We start from the raw sequence: 24,999 nt of genomic DNA, 5'->3' as shown, positions 1-24,999 counted from the left end.
GGAAGCATTGGGTTTTGGCCGCTTCCTGCCCAAGCTCAGGCCAGATGAACAGTGAAACAACATGTAGGGGTCTGATGGATTAAACTGGGGTATGCAACACTTAAACAGAACGCTGTTAACTACGATGATGGCAATGACTTGACAACAATATAACAAATGGAGGCTCTACAGACAAGCGGAACAGAAAAAACAAGGACAAATCTAATGAAAATGCAACAAAAATGGACGCTCAGGACAAGGTGGAGTACAGGAAGACACTAAACAGTTGGACAGGTGGCTCCATGCCAACACCATAGGAACACAGACAGACGCATGGCTGCGGCGGGTTAGTGTCCAGAACACATCAATCAGACATAATGCAGGTGGTCCAGAACACATCAATCAGACATAATGCAGGTGGTCAGTTGGACAGGACTGCATGGACGACGAGGAAGATGGGGAAGATGGGAATAGGGCGACTGGGGGTGGGGGGGCTGCAGACCTGATCTTACCTTAATGGTATTAAAGTTAGCCGTCGTTTGGACAGCCAAGCGAACAGACTACAGAATAATGGGGGGGGGGGGGGGGGACCACGACCCAAGAGCGTGGCATAGGGAAGGGAAGAGGAGGGGAGAGACAGAAGAAAAACCACACCAGTCAAGAGACGTCACCACATCAGTGCACAAGTTCAGAAACCAATTAACAAGCGCCATTACCCGGCACTACAGAGGAGCAGAGGCCCAAACCACCAAAAGCACCACCATGCCACCAGCAGAGAGCATTAAACATTTACCACTACAAGACAGGGTGCTGCTGGCTCACGTTTCTGTGTCAGAGTGTGTTTCTGTGTACTTGGATAGGGTCTATTGTGTAAGATGGTGTAAGTGTGGTTGAGTGTTAATTTCAGGTCAACCCAGCAGACCTTAGTACTGCTGAGATGTGGTGGAGAGTTACTGAGCTATTGTGTGTTCCAAAGGAAGACAAAGGACTGTCTGCTCTTCAATTTCAATGGGCAATCTAAAGGTCTTGTTGTAGCAGTTGTAGTATCAACAACAAATTTTAATTTGAAAGTGGGAACATTACATTTACACAGGGGTCAACTCAAAGGACTAAATTAGTATATACACACTCATGCTTTTTTGCTTTTTCATTTGGTTAAAAGGTCAAAGTTCAAAGTTTAAATGTCAATAACTGTGAGACACAGTGGCCTTGTGGCGAAAGTCAAAAACGTCAGTTTTACCTTCCATGGGGAGGCGTTCTTAGAGTCCCCTTCATCCTGTGGAACGTATAAAAACCTTAATTTAGTTTATCTAAGTACACTGAACAAAAATAATATTTTAATGGAAGTCATGCAATGGCCAATTCCATGGAAAATTAAATTTTTTGTAACATCCATAACACCAATAAAAAGTGATGGTATGGTATGATGTGAATGATTACATGAAATTTGAGGATTTGCTATTTCTGGCTGAAGAATGTAAATGAGAAAAAATGCACAAAAAATTAATGTTATCATTCACATCATACAAATGCCAAGGCATTTCACTGGCGTTATGGATGTGAATAAAAGTCCATTTTCCATGGAATTGCCCCAATCCACCACAAAAAGATCACCTCCAAGGTTGCAAACATGCACTGGTATGTTTCAACATAATCTACTGTGAAGTATCCCATTTAAATGAACAGTAAAACATGCCGACAGATGTTAGTAAGACAAACATCAAATCCCCTGTAAAAACCCACACCAGTGGTTAGCATGGCATGCAGTTCTACTCTAGGTACAGACTCGAAAGAGTCTACCTGGCCAGGTGCTGAGGCCAACATCTCTTGTTGCTGAATAGGAGGAAAAAAATTAAACAAAAAGAGTTGCATGGGTCATCAGTACATTTATTCCAACTCATATCTGTTGCAAAGTTAAACACTGAGGACTGTAAACATATAGCTGCTGTAAAGAGGACTAGACATATGGCTGCTGGAACAAGGACTGAGTGGCCGCTGTAAAAATATGACTGTTAATAAGTGGCCCCTGTATAGAGGACTGTACAGCTGTAGCTGTTTTAATGAGGACTGAATGTTGCTGATGTTGCTGTAAAGACATGACTGTAAACATGTATCTGCTGTAAAGACATGACTGTAAACGTGTATCTGCTGTAAAGACATGACTGTAATAAGTATCTGCTCTAAAGACATGACTGTAAACATGTATCTGCTGTAAAGACATGACTGTAAACATGTATCTGCTGTAAAGACATGACTGTAATAAGTATCTGCTGTAAAGACATGACTGTAATAAGTATCTGCTGTAAAGACATGACTGTAAACATGTATCTGCTGTAAAGACATGACTGTAATAAGTGGCCGCTGCAAAGACATGACTGTAATAAGTGGCCGCTGTTAAGACATGACTGTAATAAGTATCTGCTGTAAAGACATGACTGTAAACATGTATCTGCTGTAAAGACATGACTGTAATAAGTGGCCGCTGTAAAGACATGACTGTAAACATGTATCTGCTGTAAAGACATGACTGTAATAAGTGGGCGCTGTAAAGACATGACTGTAATAAGTGGGCGCTGTAAAGACATGACTGTAATAAGTAGCCGCTGCAAAGACATGACTGTAATAAGTGGCCGCTGTAAAGACATGACTAAGGTGCTGAGTGGGCTCACCTGGGCCTGCACCACAGGGGCCTCCTCGGCCATCAGGCCCTCAGACTCCAGCTCAGACGCCACCTTGTTGATGTCCCTCAGACGAGACTCATTGGCCTTCAGGTCCTGAAACAAACAAAAATTTTATGATTAGAATAGATTTCCAGGAAAACTGCACAACTCCCACCACAGATTGCAGAGCTTGGCACTAACATTTCCACCTTGCATAGCAAGCTTCACAAATACATGATAATAGAAAATACTAATATGTACAGACAGAACAACTCCTTAATACGTATACTAACAGAACAGCTCCAGCTAAAATGAAAACCTCTCTCTAGGCCAATCTTCACAAATTTAGACTACTGTCTTGGCGTGGAGGTGGACGGTGGGTCGGTCAGTCGTACCTTCTGGAAGTCGTCAAACTTCTTCTGCAGCACCTCCACCTGCTCCAGGTCGGAGCCCACCTCCTCGTTGGTGAGGGCGCCCTCCTTCTCGTTGATCCACTGCTGCAGCTCGTTGGCCTCACGGAACAGCATGAATTTCTTGCAGCTTTTCTCCAGCATGTCCTTCCTCTTCTCGCCCAGCTCCAGCAGGGTGCCATACCTGCAGCGACGCGACACACACAGTTACAATCACACATGGTGTGGCTCTGGGCCGTATTTACAAAGGGGAAGCAGGCTCAGGTTGACTCAAAAGTCCCAACAAAGCTTTGGACTTTGTTGGGAAAGTTATGGTTGAAACCATGACAACTACTCTAATTGGTCTTTTAACCAATATGAAATCACTTTCATTTGGTTAACCACATCCACAGCAATGGATGATTACTTAAAGAACAAAATGTTTACATCTGGTGAAGCAAATTCAGAAGAGGTTTTGAAAACCTATTTTGTCTTGATTATACAGATTTTGTAAAATCAGGATGCATGAGCAAGTCTTCACAAATTCTACAACACACACTGATGGAGAAAGTAGATGGAAGATCACACCAGGTAACTATCTACCAATCAACACAAGACAGCAACAGAGAAGGAGGAGCAGTGAGAGAGCACTAGCTTCTATTCCCAAGCTGAATAGAAGCCTAAAGGAAGATGGAGGATGCATCTGTGACACGGATAAAGAGGAGGAAGAGGAGGAGCAAACGAGACACAATGCATCACTAGATACACCACACAGAGTTAGTGAACAGAAGACAAAATCGGTTAAATCGGGTCGAAGAATGAAGGAGCGAGCACCGATGTTTAGGGAGTGGGTCTACGGCACGTGGCTTGGCATGGTGGATGATGATAGAAGAGAAAGTGAGTGACAAACGGACCACAGTAGACAAAGAGAGGGAGGCTGGTCCTGGAGGTGTGTGGGAGGGGGTTGGGCTATACTCACAAGTCCTCCACCTGCTTCATGCGTACAGACACACTGCACGCCTCCTTGGTGACCAGCGTTCTGATCGAGAGGGAGGGGTCACCCATGCATGCGTTAGTGGGTTAGGGGGAAAGAAAAGAGAGAGAAGAGAGAAGAAAAGGGCCAAGAAAAAAAGAGCAAGTGATGAAGTCATTAGTAAGAAAGAAAGAAAGAAAGAAAGAAAGAAAGAACAGGGAGGGAAAAAGGTGCTTCTGGTGAGAGCCAACAGTTAAGAAGTATTCAAAGTGATGGAGGCTAGTTAAGAGTGAGTGTTTAAAACAGAAGGTTCAGAAGAATGTTAGCTTCCTGTGAAAAGTCTTGGAAATCGACTTAAAGCTCTTAGTGCAGGAAAGGCATGCTAGACCTGAATGCTCTTAACCAGTCAAGAAGTCGGATTTAAGAAGCACTAGCTGCGAGTGGTGGTTCTGCACAGTCTCTTACTGGTTCTCAATCTGATCCTGACGCAGGCCGATGCTGCCCTGTTCATCGAGCAGGTTCTCGCGAGAGGACGACTGGGTGGGGTCCAGCTTCTTCACATAGGCCGCGGGCACAAAGCCCTGACGGTCATTCACCTCCACTTTCCACCAGTCCTGAGAGGAGAACACAGGGCAGAACATGTAAACGTTAGACTGGACACACTGGACCTTCAAATCAGGCCTTGAGTTTAGTAGACATTACAAGCCTGTTATCTCCAATTCAGGTATTATTACAAAATATTTGTACAACCCGGTTGCTCTTACAATATTATCATCTGTAAGTGCTTTTTTTGAACAAGCTGTTTAGTATAGGCTATAGAAAAATACACTGCCTATGTGTATTTTCTATTTATCACTTCTATCACAAGTGGAGAATCGGCCTTGGCATTTGGAGCTAGAGTGCAGCTCTGTGCAGTACCTTGTTGGTGCTGTTGAGCAGAGTGAGGATGTCGCCCTTCTTCATGGTGACCTCGCGTGGACTCTTCTCCTGGTAGTCATAGAGGGCCAGCACCAGCTCCTTGCCAGTCTCATCGTCGGTGGGCGCCACTTGTTGCTTTTGGGGGTGGGAAAAGAAATGCACATTTACTGTGACTCTCACAACACCACTCCATTAGTAACACCATAAGTGTTGAACTATTTCTTAGTTATGCTAAATTGTTATTAGTAACAGTATAAAGAATGGTTTTAACTATTCTTTTGTCCCATTAGACTGTATGGAATCGTCAGTGTGCTCTGGGCCAGGCTGAGACTCACCCTGCAGGCCTGAGCCTGCTCCTTCAGGGACTGGATGCTGCTGCCGTAGGCACTCAGGTCAGACATCAGAGCCTCGTGCTTCTTCAGCAGAGCCTGGGGACGTGGTCAGATGAGGACACATTAGCACACATGACAAGACCTCTTACTCTTCAACACCCTTCACCCGTCTGAATGGCTTAGACTGATGAATGGATAGTCATCAGCTGATCTGGAATCCCGGAAGCCTAGATGCTTTAGAAGCCTTTAGAATTGAGCATACATTTTATAACCAACACCACAGATTACTTCTCTTAAGTACATTTACGGATCTGCTGAATCTGATCACCATTTTGTTGCCATAGTGTTTAATCATCAGAACTGCCAGGTTGAATGCATTTATTTGATCACATATAATGACCACCAGAGACAAGAGGACAATGAAGACCATCTTCTCCTCACCTCAGCCGAGTCCTCGTCTTTGCCGTAGTCGGGGCTCCCCACGATGGGCTCCTTCTCCCGCATCCAGGACTCGGCCTCGTTGGCGTCGGCGAAGTACTGCTGCGCCTGGAGAGAGTCCTCCAGGTCCTGGCGGCGCTGGCCAGCCTTGCCCTTCAGCGTGTCCCAGCGGCTGTTCAGTTCACCCAGCTTCGCCTTCACCTCCTCACCAGCAAAGTGGCCTGACCACCACGGAGGGAAACAACACTTCAGCCACCTCAGCAAGTCTCTGCTCTCAATTCTCATTAACCTGGTTACAGTTCTACATAAGCTTTAGGTTTTACTCCAAGTATCAACGTGAAGAAACGTTTTATGTCTCTTCATGTTTTAATTAAAGTTGCAAAGGAACATTTCCAGAGCTCCTCGTCAGGTCTGAGGTACCCACCTTCCTCCACCATGGCCTCACCCTTCTGGGTGACTGCCTTGATGCGTGGCTCGTGTCCACCAATCTCAGCCTGAAGGGCCTGGTGCTTCTTCAGCAGGTTCTGCACTCCAATCAGGTCTTTGCCTGAGAGAGACAGCGCAGAGATTAGGGCCAGGAACATCATTATTCTATGATCATATAATCTGGTGCATTCACCCATCCCAAACACCTGACTCAAAGAACAGTAGGCACTGTAGAGATACCTCAACCTGCCTCTTATAATCCCCCCTACAAGTACAAACACGCACTTACAAATATCACACTCAATCACATCAGTATGGGCAACTAATCTACATAATCGATACCCTTTCAGGTCCATACACAGTCCACTTCTGATCGATGTATCTACTGACCTCTGTTGGTGGAGGCGGCGATGGGCTCCTTCTCGCGGATCCACGTCTCCTCGTCCTCCACGTCCCTAAAGAGCTGCTGCAGGCGCAGTGAGTCGGACAGCTTCTGCTTGCGGGCGGCCATGGGCTCCTTCAGGGCCTCGTAGCGCGCCACCAGGGCTTCCTGTTTCTTGCAGATGTTGTCGGCGTCAAAGTGGCCGGCCTCTTGGAACTGACGAGCCTGGATGGTGATGCCGTCAATGCGGTCCTGTTTGGGAGAGAGATTTAGGAGACAGTGTAAACATATGGCAGGTTTGGTGAGCTAGTGGTGTGGGACTATTTTTTTGGGCTTTTTTTTTTGCCTTTTTTATTTGGACAGGACAGTGGAGAGTGACAGGAAGCAAGTGGGAGAGAGAGATGGGGTGGGATCGGGAAATGACCGCAGGTCGGATTGGAACCTGGGTCCCCGTGGGCACTCGGACCCGTATATGGTACGGGCGCTGTAGCCTGCTGCGCCACAGCTCCCCCGGTGTGGGACTATTTTGGTATAAACACTTAATTATGCTATTCATGCTATCTAGATCCTCATTTGCCTACATTTATAAAGCTGTATTTATAAGCTCGGAGGAGGGAAGGAGGGAATGTAGATACAAATAAGTAGAAATGAAGACCCATATATTTAAAAGGGCAAAAATTACTTATTTTACATTGAGGAGACTTCAACATATTTACACATCCATCAAATTAATCAAATGATGGTGACTGATCTGTTTCCTGAGCAACAGTCAGGTTACTCCAACACCCTTTTACCTGGTGGGCAGCTACGTCGGCCTCCAGCAGAGCGTGCTTCTTCTGCAGGTTCTGCACGCTGGTCAGGTCTTTGCCGTAGTCGTCAGAGGCCAGATGGCCCTCCACCTCGTACAGCCACAGCTCGATGTCCTCCACGTTGCGGTTGAACTGCTGCTGCTGGTTAGCCTCACGCAGCTTGATGCCTGATGGGAAATGTAGTACAGAGAAGAGTGAGGAGTGGCTCTAAAGACATCCATCAGTGCTGCTAATCCACAGCGTCACTCTTCACAACACAATGCAGAAAATCACTCCTTACAGACCAACTATTACATGACTATAGAAAAACTGTTCAAGAAAGGGGTCTGTTTAATGATAAAAATGTATGACCGCTATGGCTTCCCTGTTTCAGAGCCACTGCTACCAAATTACTGATATGTGGAAATATATGTAAATGCTAAAATTCAACAATTTTTTTTTTATTATTTCTACATTTGTTTGCTCAATAGACAAATACTACAGACAAACCAAACCGTTTGGGTCCCCAAAGTCTCTCACCTTTGAGCTCGGTGGCTTCCAGAAGCTTCTTCCACTGGGTGCTGACCTCGTCCATGCGGGTGGACACCTCGCCTGAGGCGTAGTGGTTGCCGTCGAGCAGTTCCTGGCCAGACTTCTGCAGAGCGTCGATACGGCTCTGGTTGGCGGAGAGCTCGGCCTCGAAAGCCTGGTGCTTCTGCACTTTACCCTGCAGGTTGGAGGGGTCCTGAGAAGACAAAGGGAGAGAAGAACCAAAGATGAAGCTTCAATTTCCCTGAATAATCTGATATAATATAACAATAATAAAATTAGACTGTTCAATGCGTTTGTCTACCTATGCATATTGTGTATGCAGAATTACCGTGCTCTGTTTATAGCCATTTTATTTAAAGCAAACATCAAAAACAAGCCCTAAAAAAACAGAAATGGAGCGGACGATGGCCCACCTTGTAGGCCTCGTCAGTGGCAGTCTTCATCTTCTCGTTGATCCAGCTCTTGAGCTCGTCGGAGTCGCGGAAGAACTGCTGCAGGTGGAAGGAGTCTTCCAGAGCAGCGCGGCGAGACTGAGCACGCTCATGGAGGGCGTTGCGTCGACTCAGCAGCTAAACGACAGAAGGACAGGATGGTCATCTCTCAAAAACTCACTCATGTAATATATTTCTACTGTGACAGGTTGCCATCCAAACTATTCGCAGTGGCTTCCATGCCATAAGATATCAAACAGGAAGTGTGATTGAGTGTAAAAGAGTAGCCGCTCACAGCATCTCGGCGAGTGGCCACATCCTCCTTGGCGTAATGGTTGTTCTGAATCAGCTTGGTGGCAAACTCATCGAGGGCCTTAAACACAAGAGAGGACAGAGCAGCAGGTTACGTTCCCCCATCAGAGACTCAGCAAGTCTCATCTGAACAGGTGTTCCTGAGGTGTGCTACAGAGGGGGAGCCTTACGGTGATCTTCTCCTCCTGGGCACTGAGGGACTTCTCAAAGTCCTCGTGCTTCTTCAGCAGAGCCTCCACACTGTCCAGGGAGTCGCCCAGGTCCTCATTCAACAGGAAGGCCTACGGACAAGGGAACGCATTCACAACGCTTTCACAACGCTTTCACCAAGCTCCTATTTTGGACTCACTTAGCTACGACACTATGTGTCTTGTAGAGTATGTCTGGAACTTACTGCACAGGGGCATAGCATAGTTTCTAACCTGTTAGCAACTTAGTTGGTTGGCAATGGGAAATTGCATTGCAACCAACAAAGTTGCTAACTTAGTTAGCAACTATGCTTTTGGGAAACGCACAACTGAATATTTTAAAATGTTTGACGAACTCAAACCCAGTTATCAGATACTGAGCTACTGAGCTATAATGCTGTGCTTATGAGCCATATATATTATTACACGCTTATACTCTTATATATTATTATACTCTTATACGCACCTCCTGTTTGCTCATCCAGTTATCCACCTGCTCGGTGTCCCTGTAGAAGAGCTGCAGGTCCATGCACTGCTCATACTGCTGCCTACGCAGCTCCCACAGCTCCAGCAGAGACTCCTTCTCCTCAGACAGGATGCCCAGCTACACACACACACACACACACACACACCACACACACACACACACACACACACACACACACACACACACACACACACACACACACACACACACACACACACACACACACACACACACACACACACACACACACACACACACACACACACACACACACACACCACACACACAAAAAGACATCAATGTGTGTTCTCTATTTCCACCACTGTAAAACATAGAAAACACACACACGTATATACATAAACACACACACACACACATACCTTCTCTTTGACTTCCTCAGAAGCATAGTGTCCAGTGTTGAGCAAAGCCTGGCCAGCTTCATCGGTGGCCTTGAAGCTGTCTTCATGAGCATCAATCTCTCCCTGAAAAAAGAGGAAACAAACATTCCTCACACACAGGAAATTGAAATTCCCATTGGTGAACGCAAAGCATTTTGGGGATTTGCGGCAATCCATGCCCATGTGAACCAATGTAAACGGCCAAACGTACCCATAATCTTGGTCACGTGTTTTAGCAATCTCTATAGTCTAATAGCCATAGTCTAATTCAACCGTAACACCCAGCCACCAATACTGACTCCATGGAAGTTGTTTGAGTGGGTTTGCCTCCGAGTAGCTATATCTATTTTCGCTAATGGACAGGTTCTCTAGTGAGCTATGGTGTTGTACCTTGTGCTCCTGGTGGCGGTCAAGCAGCGCCTCAGCTCCGGCCACGTCGTTGGCCAGCTCGTCAGCGTTGATGAGGGCCTTCATCTCAGTCACCCAGCTGGTCAGGTCACGGAAGTCAGCAGTGAAGCGCTGCAGTCTGGGGGGAAGCGCAACCAACAGCAATCACCTTACTGCACAGTACTTAAAACATTACACGCTATTCCTTTCAATTCTTCAATCCATCTGATTCCATCTTTGAACTCTCAATTCTATGATCTTAAACACCAATACCCCCCCAAACCGATTCAATTTATGTTTTAAGGGCCCTGATTTAATTGTCAACTGTCAACAGGCAAAGTTCTTGCACATATTCTATAGCTATCCTACCATAACATCACAGAAAAACTAGTCAAAACTGTTCAGCTGTTGAGAACTTATCCAACTGGTCTCACTGGACAGCGCTGGGCAGTGAAGCGTGCTCACCTGTAGGAGTCGTTGAGGCGTGCGTGTCTCTCAGCGGCCAGCGTACGGATCTGCTCCCAGTTGGTGATGAGCTCGTCGCGCTTCAGGTGGATCTGCGAGGCGTTCTGGGGGTGCGTCTGCTGCAGGCGCTCGGCCTCGCCGCCAAGAGTGTTCACCTGAGGGATGACCGGGACGACATGAGGACGGAGCCAAGTGGTAGTCCTCAAAGCCTCTGGAAGCGCTTTGTTGGTGACACACTATAAAGCTCCTGAGGCATCTTAGAACTAAAGCCTGACTACTGTTTTTGTAATACGGTCGGTCATGTGTGCAATACATTGTTTTGTTCAATATATGGGTGAGATTGCATTTCAATGTAATTATACAGTTGATGTGTGTGTATCTGAGTGTGTGTGTGTGTTTAGACTGACCTTGTCCTCCAGGGCCGCCAAGTCTCTCTCCAGGCCCTCGTGTTTGCGCAGCAGCGCCTGAACGCTGGCCAGGTCCCGGCCGAAATCATCCGACGCCATTAGCTGCTCCTTCTCCTTGATCCAGCTGATGGTCTCATCCACATCCCTACAGGCAAACACAAATGTGCCGCCATCAGCCTCCACTCATCATTACCACAGGAATCGCTCTCTACACCTCCTTACTAGCTTGCCTATAATGGCTTCCATATTTATTCCATGTCGCTTTATCTTCACAGTTAAATTGACTACTGGACAAATTTCAATTCAAATTCAAATTTAATATGTAGTTTTAAGAAAATCAAATCCAACACTCAAGTCATAACCTGAGCTACTCAAGTACACTGCAAATTCAGTTTAGACTGAATACAGTGTTCTGGGGGAAGGTAAGGAAATCGATTTTCTGGAGGGTTTTTTCCCCATGGGAACTGAACACGGAGTTGAAACTGCTCCCCGAGCATCTCTGCACGTACCTGTTGAAGCGCTGCACCTCGGCGGCACCGAACAGCTTGCCCTGCCTCTGCTGGGCCAGGCCTTTGAGCCGCTGCCATGCGTTGTTGACCTCCTCCTGCTTGCGCAGGATCAGCTCGGTCTCGGGGTGCGAGTCCTGGGTCAGCTTGCCCGCCGCCTGGTTGACGTCGTTCACGCGCTCCTCGTGTGCCGCCAGGTCGGTCTGGAACTCCTCGAACTTCTTCTGCAGCACCTGGACGTGCTCCAGATCCTGGCCCAGCTCCTCGGAGGTGACGATGGCTTCCTACAGGATACAGCAGGACAAACGAGAGCAGGGAACTTTAGTGCAGCTGCATCCCTGATGTAATTAAACTGATGAATCCCCCAAATTGCATGGACTCCTGCCGTAATTATTCTATGCTTTACAGGTTAATTGGCTGGAAGCTAAACATAAAGTATACAAATGATATACTTGCATGCAAAGTATGAAATTGGTCTATAATGATAATAATACAAGTTAATGGTTAATTCTATATAATTTAATGTGTAAATGTTACATCAATAACAGTAGTGTATAGAGAGTGATGAAGTGAGAGGAGGAGCGCCGGACCTTGTCACTGATCCAGTCGAGGGCATCCTCGCACTCGCGCAGGTACTGCACCAGCTTCTGGGCCTGCAGCAGACGCACACCCTTCTCCTTGGTCTTCTGCAGCAGCTGGTCCCACAGGTGGTGCAGCTCCTCCAGACGCGTCTGGGACGGGGAGGAGGAACACAAGTGAGGATGGAGCGCTCATCATGGACCCCCATCTCCCCAACTGGAGACTAGCAGCAAAGGATAGCTGAGATCTAAAAGAGAGTGCTTTCTGACTTGTGTCATACTAGTTCTATTGGTTGGGGTGTCAAGGCAACACTTCTCTTGAAGACCAAGTTATTCTTTACCAGAACATGAAAGTTGTGAAGTATAATACCGGGAAAATTGAATAAAGATATAAAGGAGTGCTATACAGGTAGCATTTCATGCATGAATGCCGGATCACCCTCAAATATTAATGAATTCTACTGCTGCTACAGAGAATTCAGATCGTCACTGCAAATCAAGCCATACATTTCACTCTAGGGAAGACAGGAAAAAAGAGGACAGTTCAGTGGTGGAAACAACTGAGTCACAGCACCCAAGCACCTACTGGGACAAAACTTCCATAATTGACACTTGTTACTATGGGCCGCTGGGCAGTCCGGTAGGGCGTGAAGGACTGAACCACATGGGAAGGGTTAACAGTGCACCGTACATCTGCACTAAAACTTTATTATTGCAGTCACCAGCACCATCATCATCATCATCATCATCATCAGCACCATCATCATCAGCATCATCAGCACCATCACATATCAAAACTAGACATTATCATTTGATGTAAATAATCCTAACCCTATGTACTGTGTGTGCGCGTGTGTGTGTGCGTGTGTGTGTGTGCGCGTGTGTGTGCGCGTGTGCTTGTGTGTGTGTGTGAGTGCTTGTGTGTGCTTGTGTGTGCTTGTGTGTGCTTGTGTGTGCTTGTGTGTGTGTGTGCTTGTGTGTGCTTGTGTGTCTGTGTGTGTGTGTGTGTGCTTGTGTATGCGTGTGTGCGTGTGTGCGTGTGCTTGTGTGTGTAGGAGGGGCAGAGCATTAGCACTCCAGCTGACGTTTAGCATAGCAACTGTAAGGCTTTACCCGGATGGTTTCGGATGCGAAGTGGCCCTCAGAGATCATCAGGTTGCCCGTCTCGTCCAGTTTGATGATGGCCCCAGCATTGGCCTGCACCTCCGCCTCGAAGGCCTGGTGTTTCTGCAGCTTTCCCTGCAGACAGAAAAACAATACAGACAATGAGAAGATAGAATGTCCATGGAGGAAAATAATGTCCATGGAGGAATAGAATGTCCATGGAGGAAAAGAATAACAGCAGTTTATTTCATTTGGCCAGTGGGGCCTGGCATGGTTTATAGTATAGTACATGTAAAAGTTGATGACCTTAGCACTTAGCAAAACAATGTACCAAAGGCTACAGAGTTGGCCAAGATATAGCCTAGTTAAACATTACCCATGCCACATTCCTTACTCAGACTTTGAAACCCACACATTGTGACTATCCATCGTTTCATATTGCACCTTCACCCCCTATTCATGGGTTTCATCAGGTCCCTTTCCACAGCTGTTTTAATTAAGCACCATGCAGTCTGCATTCATAATCTACGTGCTTGATTTTATACACCTGTGGAAAGGGACCTGATGAAACCCATGAATTGCCTTTACGGACCCTTCAGCACAACATATGAGTGAAAAGCCTTGGGAGTCAACACTCTATATTCTGCAAACTAATATCAATGAAAACATTCCTTGCGGACACCTCTGCATGACCCTGCTACTTCCTGCCACACCACCCCTCATGTGAACTTTTACTTTACTTCAGGCAAGATGGGAGGCCTGCCTGTGTGTCTGCCACACCACCCCTCATGTGAACTTTACTTTACTTCAGGCAAGATAGGAGGCCTGCCTGTGTGTCTGACCTGCAGGTTGCTGGGGTCCTTGTAGTTCTCGTCGGAAGCAATCTGCAGCTTCTCGAGGATCCATTTCTCCAGCTCGTCGGCGTCCCGGCGGAAGAACTGGAAGCGGTACGAGTCCTCCAGCTTCTGCCGGCGCATGGTCGACAACTCCTTGAAGCGCCGGTAGCGGTCGAGCACCTGCTGCCGGCGCTCCTGGATGTCATCGGCCGTCTCCAGCACTTTCACCCCACTGGCGTCCATCTTCTGCTGAGGTACGACAATGCCAACAAACACAAGTTAGGACCAATTCACAAGAAAATAGCTACAGTAAAGCCTAAACACATTTTCTTGGCCAAATGACATTCACACGGACCATATTTTGGCTCAGGGGGGGGAACTATGCGTCCTAATCACCCCAAAGCAACATGCAACACACAACAGAGAAAAGAGACAACCGTGGTGAACTACACGGGTGTAGTAGGATCAAGAGACAAACGTGGTGAACTACACGGGTGTAGTAGGATCAAGAGAGAAACGTGGTGAACTACACGGGTGTAGTAGGATCAAGAGAGAAACGTGGTGAACTACACGGGTGTAGTAGGATCAAGAGAGAAACGTGGTGAACTACACGGGTGTAGTAGGATCAATTCCAAAATTCAACAATTAATTCATATGACAAAATGGCCACGTATTCGTCCAGCTATTCCTGTTAGGTGTATTGGTGGAGGCCTTGTGCTATCTTTTTTAACAACCCCCCCATTTCTTACAATCCCCAGCAAATAAAGCACACAACACCTTTTAACTACAATTCCGAGAAAAGGACCATCATTTTTATGGACAGGATAAAACAAAGCAAAGGGTGTGGGTAGTGTGTGTGCATTTGAGAATGTGTGTGTGTGTGTGCTGGGGGGGAGGGCGTTAGCATTCCAGCTGACGTTTAGCAGACCCCGGCAGCTGAGCACACCAGGGGGGCCTGGCGGAAATTCCACAGAGAAGCTCTGCACAAACGCTGTCCGAACACAAAGAGAATGCTGCCGTCAGCCCCCAACCCCCCAGCAACACACACACACACACCCCCGGAGGTGCCATCCCTTCACCCCCCTTTACCAAAATCACCCAACCAGCTCACACCACACACCCACACCAACCCCCCTCACTAACCAGCACATGTCCCCCAGTCCCCATCCTCTCTGTCTGGAGGGCTGCTCTGGGAGAGAGCCATGCTGGGCTCAGCTGGGCAGCCCATTAGGGGTCACACCATTGTTATGACAGAGACCGGACTGAAAGGTCATCAACACACCAATTACCACAAATACAAAACTGGGAAAGTGACAGACACAGCTACTGACCGTACAGGCTGGGTCTATAATGTATAGGCTCTATGTTTCTGTATGTTATAAGTCATCTCTCTGGACTACACCCCCAAGAAAGTGGCATCATGGGTCATTAGCTTGGCATTGTTGTTACCATCTTTCTCCATCAGTGGTGCTATGGGAACTGTTCATCTAAATGGGATGTTGCACCCAATGACCTTCACACAAGGTCTTCCCAGAGAGAAAGTCTGGGGCTCTCAGCCACGCCCTGCAGCCTTCCCACAGCAAGAGGGGACAGCTGACCTCTGGGAATGTCCCTCACCTGTGAGATCACTCCAGTGTCATGCCAATCACGCCAGAAGGCCAGTCTATGACTGTGGCTTCACAGACACTTCCAGAAATACTTGTCCTATTTTACTGTGCTACAATCTGCTAGTACATTTTCAGACACATGTCAAATTGTCATGGGGCCGCTGTAGGTTGGCCTGCTGGCTGATTGATGGTAATATCACATGAGAGATCAGGACTGGCGACCCAGCTCATTTGGACTGCTCTAAATGGACCTGACGCACAGCTGTGAACATCTGCAGCCAATTCCCAGGGGTCTGTGACCTGCACCTAGGGCCAGGATGGACTCATCAGTCTGAAAGGTGTGACCTCAGCTTGTCCTGGGCCTCTAGGAGGAGCAGATGGCTAATGGTGGCCTGTTCTAAGTGTAGTCTATATCCAGAGCAAAACACAGGCCTGGATCTATTAATGACTCCATTATAAAACTGGGTGGGTCTTCTGACAAATTATGTCTGACTCCTCTCTAAATACATTGTTTATTTTAGAGTAATTATGCTTTTTCAATGCTCTCATCTCATCATTCAAAAGAAAATTACATTTAATACTGGCTAAGCAGCAGGACACAACACTTGAGAGCTGCAATGGAAAGCCAGAGTCAATGACCACAGAGAGAGAGGAAGAGGAAAAGGGATCAAGAAAGAAAGAAAGAAAGAAAGAAAGAAAGAGGGGGCTAGCTTTTCTTCAAACGGACAAACAAAACCAGGGGGGGGGCTGGCTTTACAGTCATCCACACAGTCAGTCACTTCCATGGCCTGGGGTGCCAGACTGGATCAATGAAAGCCTTTGTTACAGGGGCCAACACAGCCCTCTGGGAGAGAGGGAGAGAGAGAATGGACGATGGAGTGAGAGAGAGGGCTAAAGATGAGTGCATGAAATCGGGTGAGCGAGAAAGAGTGAGATGAGGTGAGGGTGAAAGAGAGGGGGAGAGAGTGCATGTGTATAGAGAGAGAGAGCATGTGTATATGTGGAGAGAGAAAGAGAGAGAAAGGGAGAGAGAGAGAATAAGAGAGAGAGGCAGTTCACTGAGAGCTTCTATCCACTCCATCACAGACTGGATCAGTTGAGTCAGCAGCATCAGCAGCAGCTGCAGCTCTACCCTGCTCTCAACATCCGTGTGCGTAGCCGTAGCTGCAGCTCCATCCCCACAGCAGGGCACAGTGGCTCACATTACAGCAGGTTACATTAACCTGCCTGGCCTCACGGCCCGTGCCTTCTGCAATTCCCCAAGTCCCACAGCACAACAGACCTGCTGCCCAGGCTGCTACTGCGGCAGATGCAGCCCGTCTGTTATTAAGTAAACAGGCACGGCCCCGTCACTGGAGTAGCTGTCTACGCCGCACTACGCACATCCGTCAGAGCAGACCCTCATGGTAATTACACCCACCTACACAGCCACGGAGCCTTGGCAACACAGGGGGAGCGGGAGGAGAATCGGTGGAAAATGGCGGAGGAGATGGCATGTACAGTTGCCAATGCTCTCCAATCACACATCAGACTGGAGCTAAAACCCCGCTCAAAAACACAAACAGACAGATGTGCAATTCTCCACAATAAAACTAAATAGAACGTGTGCCAACTTCCAAGCCGATTACAGCAGCCAGGGCAGTCCTCATCATGTTCAAACTGTCAGCCAGGCCGCCCATCCCCCACCTAACCTTCCCTACCCACCCAGCCCATCCCATCTCTTCTCTGCTAAGCAGTCCCGGCTCACTGATAGCGTCCTGGGGGATTTAACAGCAGGCTGTGACCTGATTCCAGCCAGATAGTGGTCAGTGGTCACTACAGACAAGGATGGAAACTTGACCCTAGCTGGGAGATTGAAGTCAACAGTAACCAATGGGGTATCAGTTTCTTCAACAGGATAGGCCTATCAGGTTTTTTGGTTGGATTGTTTGAAGGGCCACTCCCTCCAAAGGTGGACTGTGTCCGTGTGTTCCAGAGGGCAGACTGTGGACTCTAAAATGATGTCATTACAGCTGCGTGCAGAAATCTTCGGCTGGGTGTGAAATCCAAGTCACCAGACCTCACGCCTCTTGTTAACTCTGCCCAGCCACATGACTTCAGCAGTGACACTGAGCTGATCACATATCGCCAAACAGCAGGAATGCTGCAGTATGCATTCACCTTTACCTTTACGATCAAATCAAGGATGCAGAAAATCTGTCCAAGTTCTCCGACATAGCGGCTCATCTGAGGTGAATGATTTCAAAATTCATATGGGTGTGGCCCCAGCAAGCGCACAAATGAAGTGGGGTCTGGAGGACTACGTCTTAACCCCCCTACGTAGCTACACGGCTGCACAGAAAGATAGGTGCTTCTACACTGGGTGCGCTCAAATGATAACACCATCTCCCACCCACTTACTTAAAATGGCAACCCTTCCCCCTCAGCAGCACCTCCAGAATCTCTGACGCTCCTACGTCCCGCTCCCTCTTACTCACACGCATCGAGAAACCTCACTGATGCGGACCCTGTGCAGCACAGCAGAGAGCTACATGCACATGTGGATGCAGACTGCAGAGGCCCATATTGTGCTGTGCTGAATGTTGTGTCGTGTTGTGGTGTAGTGACAACACCAGACTACTAAAAATGTGAAGCGAGAGAGTAGCAACCACGGTACGGTCAGACCACAGGCACGTGACCAAAACAGCCCACACGACCACAGATGTTTACTTGAAGCACCTTCACAACCCAGACAACACACAGGCAGTCGGTTGACCACAAACCAATCATATAACTGAACCACGGAGGAAACAGAACAATCAAAAAACTCGCTTCCTCCCTCAACAACACCGACGGCAGTTTGAGGTTCTTGTCTCTAAGCAGACTTGCCGCCCCTTCTTCTCGCTCGCCTTCAGCAGAGCTGTTTTTAGAGCTGGCAGCGGCACACTTAGTCCCTCTCCATCCCGGCGATCAGGAGCCTGCTTTTCCCAGCCTGTGCTGCTGATAATGAGCTCCGGCGTGGCATAAAGACATACCGCGCATTCGGCAGAACAGCCGAGGTATTTATAAACCCCCAGAGGTGGCCAGGGACACATATAACTGCAGAAGTATGTCGAGCAAGGACGAGAGACAGTGAGTGCTGAGAGAGGGGAGAAGACACTGTGTGTCTCTGAATGTAGGTGTGTGTGTGTGTGTGTGTGTGTGTGTGTGTGCGCGACCAAGCGAGCGAGCGAGAGAGAGAGCGAGAGAGAGAGAGAGAGAAAAAAAACCTGTTGATTCCCATCGCACTGCACCATTGCAATTCAATGCAATGTTCTCAGCAGAGAAAATAGAGTTAGTCAGAACACAGAACAGACATCCTACAAACATGTTTAAAAAGCTGCTGCTCTCCAGGGCCGGGCTCCTTCACTGCTTCCAAATGCATGTAGTGCGAGCCCCTGAGGCCTATAGCAGAGCCTCTGCTTTACACCCACGGAGGAAGCTAGAGGGGCTGGGAAAATCGGATGAGGTCACGCAACAACCCCGGGAAGTTTCCATGGAAACACATCTGTTATCGAGGAGGTTAAGGGGGATGAAGGGGGGGGGGTGGCCATGACGACAGATCTAGGGAGGGTGTAGAGGGCCTGTGGAATTTGCAGGAAACGGGTGGGCCGTCTCCGAGGATCTCCACGTCCAAGAGGAGGGAGAAACAACGCCCATCAGCGAGAGAGAGTACACAGATAGAACACAGGAAGAGGCCAGCATCCATTCTCTATCCCTGCAGTGAGAAGCAGTGAGAAGTCTATCTGTAGGCCCACATCGGCCCACATCGGCCCACATCGGCCCACACCAGCCCACACCAGGCTCTCAGGGTGTTTCACACAGCCTTCTTGGCCAGAGTAACCGCTGTTGTGAAAGTGCATTTACTCCCCCCCCCCTCCCCCCCTCCTTCACGACTGAATTTCCTGTCAACATTCAATATTGATGAACTTGAACTGCAGAGGAGGACGCCATCGCTGAGCTACAGGCTCCATCTTTCAACAGCACTCCTCCGGCTTAATGCTGAAAAGTGGCCCCATCTAAAAGCAGCATATCTGGGACTGAATCGCACAAAATGGCAGCCACAGACCAATGTCAGCTAAGGAATGACTTAAATTCCAGTTCACAGTCTTGTACACTAGTCACTGCTTACTGAATACACACTTTTACTCTTTATTCTCCATGTTGTGTAACAGCTGGGACATATCCAGCTCTGTTTTTGATAAAAAAAACAAAAAAAAAAACACTGCAACCTTTATCATGCAGGAATCCCAGAAACGTCCCCACACAGACACACACTCTCAAACCCATGCAGAACACACAGCACTGGATTCATGTGACTAGTTTGTGATGAAATATGGACACCATAAAACTATGGCTGGGAGCAGGACTGCTCCAGAGCTGAATGAATCCAGGCATAAACATACTATAAGCACAGTAACACTTCTGTTCTTTTTGCTATTCATTCTCCTCTCTTGCCCTCTGCGGTTCCTCTGCTTTTAAGGACAGGCCATCTACGGCCTTAACTAGGACAGGATTCCACTTATTCTTCCCCTCTTGGACTACCTCCCCTGTTCATTCATTCATCATTCACTAGTATTTCTTTCTTTCTTTCTTCCTTTCTTTCTTTCTTTCTATCATCTTTTCTTCCTCCGTCTCGGTGTCTCTGGCTTCCTCCTCTCTGCACTGCAGGCAGACGCATCTCCCCTGCAGTAGAGGGGCCATGTGGGGAGGCAGCCAAGACCCGGCCCAGCCCTTGCGTCTCTCTGTCTGAACAACAGCAGCAGGACAGAAGACACACACACACACACACACACACATCACCGAGCTGGAATGTCCTTCTCATAGGGCTACTTCCTGCTCTCAACATTCCAGAACCTTCGGACCATTCTTTACCATCCCCAGCCACTCCACCCACCCACTCCACTCACGCACACAAATGTGCCTCTCACTGCAAACCCATTCACTACTCACGGCAAACCCATTCAAACACACGTAAACACACTGACACTCTCATGCAACACATTACCTTTAGTTTGGGTTTAATAAACTTGGACATGGTAACAGGGGCTATGGGGGGCACAACATTAATGTAAAGGTTAAAATTAAAAACATTGACAGTGACGGTTAAGTAACAGTAGCTCATTTTCATTGGTTGACAATCAGGCTTAATTAGCCTAAACATGCAAAAGGATCCAACCATCACACAGAATGGAACGCATACAAACACACTCTTAAAAGAGAACAGCCGACAAAGCAAGACAGAGGGACAGCCACCTCACACACACACCCTTCTTTTCTCGACATCACAGGCCACACCAGCTCATTCCCAGAGGGTAACGGCCAGCCGGCAATTTGTCGCCCACCTGACACTGACATGGCAGGACTGACAGCACAGGAATGGCACTCCGCTATGGGGACTCTCCCAGGCAGCTAGGGGCATGGTTGACGACACTGGCTTGGGTTACGTGAGTGGATGCAATGCAATACCGAGGAGGCATGCACTGCCTACAATGACACACTGAGAGCTACTGTATGTCACTGGGCCGAGCCTAACAGGCCACAGCTGTTAGAGATAGCCTTCCGTGGACTGATAACGGTCAATGGTTGCACTCACTAAGCGAGGCTGTGAAGTAACTAGGCAACACAATCTATTCAAATGTGATCATCCCACTGGCTGGATTTCGGGGAATGCTTATAACCAATACACTTCACTCATGATGACTGTGACAAAACAAACGAGTCCATATAGTTTTATGATTGAAACCAGTATAAACAAAAAGTGTTTGACTAAACCTTTCCTGATAGCACAAGACAATAATGAGGCCTACACTTAGAGACTCGCATTACATCTATGCAAGTTGGCCTTGATATCGTTGCGCATTGGTATGACATACTAAATTGCTGACAGTAAAAAGTAAGACATAACGAGGACCCCTTCTGATGTGCCTGAATGCATCATGCGTACAGCTGAAGGAGCACACCCAAGTTTCTGTTCCTCACTGCCACAACAGTGTGTTTAGTCAACCACAGTGGAGAGGTAACAGCATGACAGGTTAGAGGGTATTTTTTAATGGTATGTTCAAAAAGAAGTTTGTCAGGACATTGTAAAGGTTACTAAAAGCATAGTGTGTAATATTCTGTCTAGCTTCTCAGAGGGATGCTAAATAACAGATGCGTCATAGGGGACAGGGGACAGGATCCATAACACCAAAGCTAATTCTGCAGAGAGGCCCAAGGCCTAGAATAGCCCCGTGATTTGATTATCAACAGAATGATGATTACAGCGTCAGAGGAAGGGCCCACCACGGATTCCTTGTCTGAAAACTAAATGTCAGAGCCTCTGTTCTCACATCCTAGGCAACCTCCAACAGCCTACAGTAAGGCCCAAAGGAGTAAGTGTGAATACTAATGACTGTGCACAAAAACTAGAACTTTCCAGCTGACAGACCTCACGTTGAGATCATAGAAATGGGTGCTTTGGTAGAATAAAAAAAAAGTTGACGGAGACGCATGCTGTTTACGAAAAGTATTTACATATGTTTAGTGGTCAGAATGATGGGCCTGTTTAAATGATGATTACAAACAATTGTGATTTGATCACGGTGATAGCTCCGCTGGTGCTATGCATTTACGACTACACAAAGAAATGTCAACATTACCAATCCGTCTTCATCACTGAAAGGGGACACGACACGCTTGGGATGGATCTGCCCTATTAAAAAAATATCTGCGTACTAGGCTCATGGTAATCTGAACGACATTCTAAAAGTCGACAAATCGAAGTGTTTACGCCTCTTTGCAGGCGAACTACACGGTCAATCTGACCAGGCACTCCTGTAAAGCAGACTGGACGTCAACTTGATCCGCGAGGTTCGCCATTGTAGCAACGCTGACTAAACAAAACAATACGCTGGTCGCTGACTGATTTACTGTAATACGAAAAAAGACATTATATCGGAATTGCATTGGCTAGTTAAACACAATGCATTTCCTCTGATTTGTTCGTTAAATTGTAATCATATCAAATAACGCTTGCATACAACAGACTGCCTTTCGTCTGATTCCATTTGTTCAATGACATTCCAGTTCGTCTGGCGCTGGGTGGGTCCTCCACATTCGAAATGTCTAACATTAGCTAGCTTCAGCAGAGGATTGCTGCACCTTGATAACAACACAAATTAGGAAGTGTCTCATAAAATCTTCGATTTACACAAGAACATGTGGCAACAGACATTTCAGACAAATGACACGTATATCGAACTGGACATTTTCAGTTAATCCAGTTCAACCGCTAGCACCAAGCTAACGTTCTATCTAACACACTAGCCAAGCTAACGTGAACGCCCTGGACAACACATTTTCTTGGGAAGTTACAATGACAGCTATACCGGGTACTTAGCACCTAAACAAATTGCCCATGCATTCATTAATTGCCCACAACAATAATATACACCAGAAAGCCAAAACTGTTGTTAAACATAACGAACTAACCCATAGCTAACCACCAATGTATCCGCCTGCTACCCTACTTCACGTTACTGGGCGAGTGCTTTTTATGGGACAAGTGGAAGAAATACTCCAGCTAACAGTAACCAATTCCAGAAACATGCGTTTTGCAGATCCATTAACGTTATATTGAAAATTGTCATATGAAAACAAACGATGCACACATTTTTGTGAGATAAACCTTTGAATAGGTTTATCCTTGCTTTAGGTTATATATTAACCTCTCTTCAGAGCTTGCGATAGCATGACAGCTAGTTTGGTAGGCAGGTAGCTGGTAGCACGGTCTCTCAAGCTTGCTAGCAAAACTCTTAAGCACAATCACTTAAAATCTGTAAAAACGACACAATGTTCAAACATGCAGGTGTTGTTATGGGTTCTCTAAAAGTATTAATATGTTAAAATATCAATGCAATCATACCTCTTCAGTGTAGTTTTCTCTGCTTACGAGGACTGGATCGAAACGGGTGGCAACCTCCCCGAATGAAATAGCTGGTGGTGGCGGGGGAGCAATATAATACTCTTTTCGCGAGGGAGTGACATCATACGCCGCAGCAACACACCGAGCGTTTGACGAAAACATACGGAATAAACCGAGTTCACATCCGACGGAAACCATTCACATCAATTCATCAGTCTAATTATTATGGTTGGTGACTATGTCACTAATGAACACAACCATAACCTTAATGTTAATATGATTGTTCATTAGTGGAATGTGATTGCTCATACATTTTGCCTACATAACAAAGGTCCCTATATGAGTCTAATGAACTTGTTATAAGCTAGGCATTAACCTACTTTCATTTAAACATCCATACATTAAAAAGCTAGATATAACATTGCTCGTGTTATGTGAAAAGTTTGGTCAGAGTCTCAACATCTCAACATAGTTCATTTAATTTGGGGTGGTATTGGATTTGTCCAGGAATGTGCTCACTAGCCTAGTCTACATCCATCTCTCTAAGCTCTACACTAGTCTGAATTTTGCTGTCTGCAATTATATTTTCAGATAGCCATAGTTGCCCAATCATCACATACATCATAATATGTAGGTTAAATCATGGAATGTTATGTTGGAAGTGAACTTTGAGAGGCATATCATAAAATGTTGCTCCCTTTGTTGCCCCCCATGTTTCTTTTAGGCCCACCACATAGCCTAATCATGCCTTTGTCTTGAAGCACTGACACTGACACCCATCTAGCAGGACAATCCATGATGGTAATTTTCACACATACTCAACCAATGAAGTGTTAACATTCCACTGAATAGCCCTCTCAGTTCATCCAATAAGGTCAACCAATGGGCTGCCAGCACACCTGAGAGGGTGTATGGTGTATATATAGACCCCTTAACCTGCACATTATAATGGAAAATCCAGAGGGAAAGATGTCAGGAAGCGACTCCTACAGTGTCTCAAATGAGGACGGAAATGATAGGCACGACAGAGTAACCTGCCAGGGGTAAGTAGTTTAAATTCATTCAAAAAGGGCAGTTGCATATTGGCCATAAGCTATGATCATGATTTTCTGATCAAAATAGGTAACCAAAAACAATGTTTATTTTTCCTTTACAGACTTTCTCACAAAGAACTTGAATGTCTCAGAGAATGGAATGACGATACAGATAAAGAAATTACACACATGCCAGAGGAGAACGCCATTCAATTCACCCAAAAGTGTTTTGAGAAGGCTACATTACAAAGAGCTCCAACAGGTTTAGCAGCTGAAGAATATTCACAGGTAATGCATGTTTTGAGTTAATTTCATTTTTTCAAATTAAGTGCATTTCACACAAACAAAAAGACACTTCATAGCATAAACATATACTTCACCTTAATAATCTATTATTTTTTAGGAAAACCCAGAGACAAGTGAATCAAGAGCAATGGAAAGTTTTGGGATTGCTACACAATCTCACAAAAGGCTAGAAGCTGAATTGGAGAAGACGCA

General features: G+C 46.7%; 1 protein-coding gene across 10 annotated transcripts in view; it reads right to left on the bottom strand.

Moving 5' to 3' along the window:
• The window catches only part of sptan1 (spectrin alpha, non-erythrocytic 1), a 37,073-nt gene extending 13,528 nt beyond the window's left edge, over positions 1–23,545 (bottom strand). For 7 of the 10 annotated variants that reach the window (XM_076283579.1, XM_076283583.1, XM_076283585.1 and 4 more), the window contains exons 1-26: positions 23,468–23,545; positions 13,943–14,185; positions 13,110–13,235; positions 12,009–12,149; positions 11,422–11,702; positions 10,913–11,057; positions 10,506–10,660; positions 10,044–10,179; positions 9,636–9,737; positions 9,235–9,372; positions 8,751–8,861; positions 8,564–8,641; positions 8,251–8,406; positions 7,826–8,030; positions 7,292–7,473; positions 6,506–6,749; positions 6,114–6,236; positions 5,693–5,910; positions 5,255–5,347; positions 4,920–5,054; positions 4,467–4,615; positions 3,035–3,233; positions 2,649–2,753; positions 1,780–1,812; positions 1,220–1,255; positions 492–539 (exon numbers count right to left, since the gene is read on the bottom strand). In XM_076283579.1, coding sequence (XP_076139694.1) covers positions 492–539; positions 1,220–1,255; positions 1,780–1,812; positions 2,649–2,753; positions 3,035–3,233; positions 4,467–4,615; positions 4,920–5,054; positions 5,255–5,347; positions 5,693–5,910; positions 6,114–6,236; positions 6,506–6,749; positions 7,292–7,473; positions 7,826–8,030; positions 8,251–8,406; positions 8,564–8,641; positions 8,751–8,861; positions 9,235–9,372; positions 9,636–9,737; positions 10,044–10,179; positions 10,506–10,660; positions 10,913–11,057; positions 11,422–11,702; positions 12,009–12,149; positions 13,110–13,235; positions 13,943–14,179 — 3,576 coding nt within the window. In that variant the 5' untranslated portion in view covers positions 14,180–14,185; positions 23,468–23,545. The remainder of the gene's footprint in view (positions 1–491; positions 540–1,219; positions 1,256–1,779; positions 1,813–2,648; positions 2,754–3,034; positions 3,234–4,466; positions 4,616–4,919; positions 5,055–5,254; positions 5,348–5,692; positions 5,911–6,113; positions 6,237–6,505; positions 6,750–7,291; positions 7,474–7,825; positions 8,031–8,250; positions 8,407–8,563; positions 8,642–8,750; positions 8,862–9,234; positions 9,373–9,635; positions 9,738–10,043; positions 10,180–10,505; positions 10,661–10,912; positions 11,058–11,421; positions 11,703–12,008; positions 12,150–13,109; positions 13,236–13,942; positions 14,186–23,467) is intronic. The other 3 variants (XM_076283582.1, XM_076283581.1, XM_076283586.1) reach the window with 3 other exon arrangements.
• Positions 23,546–24,999: the final 1,454 nt, after the last annotated feature.

This window comes from Alosa pseudoharengus, unplaced genomic scaffold (genome assembly GCF_046254945.1).
Source record: "Alosa pseudoharengus isolate Yale_2024_CS ecotype anadromous, Long Island Sound unplaced genomic scaffold, YU_APseudo_1.1 YU_APseudo_1.1_scf_14, whole genome shotgun sequence".
NCBI lineage: Eukaryota > Metazoa > Chordata > Actinopteri > Clupeiformes > Clupeidae > Alosa > Alosa pseudoharengus.
Note: the sequence above shows the minus strand (reverse complement) of the source record. Positions and strands in the feature narration are given on the sequence as shown.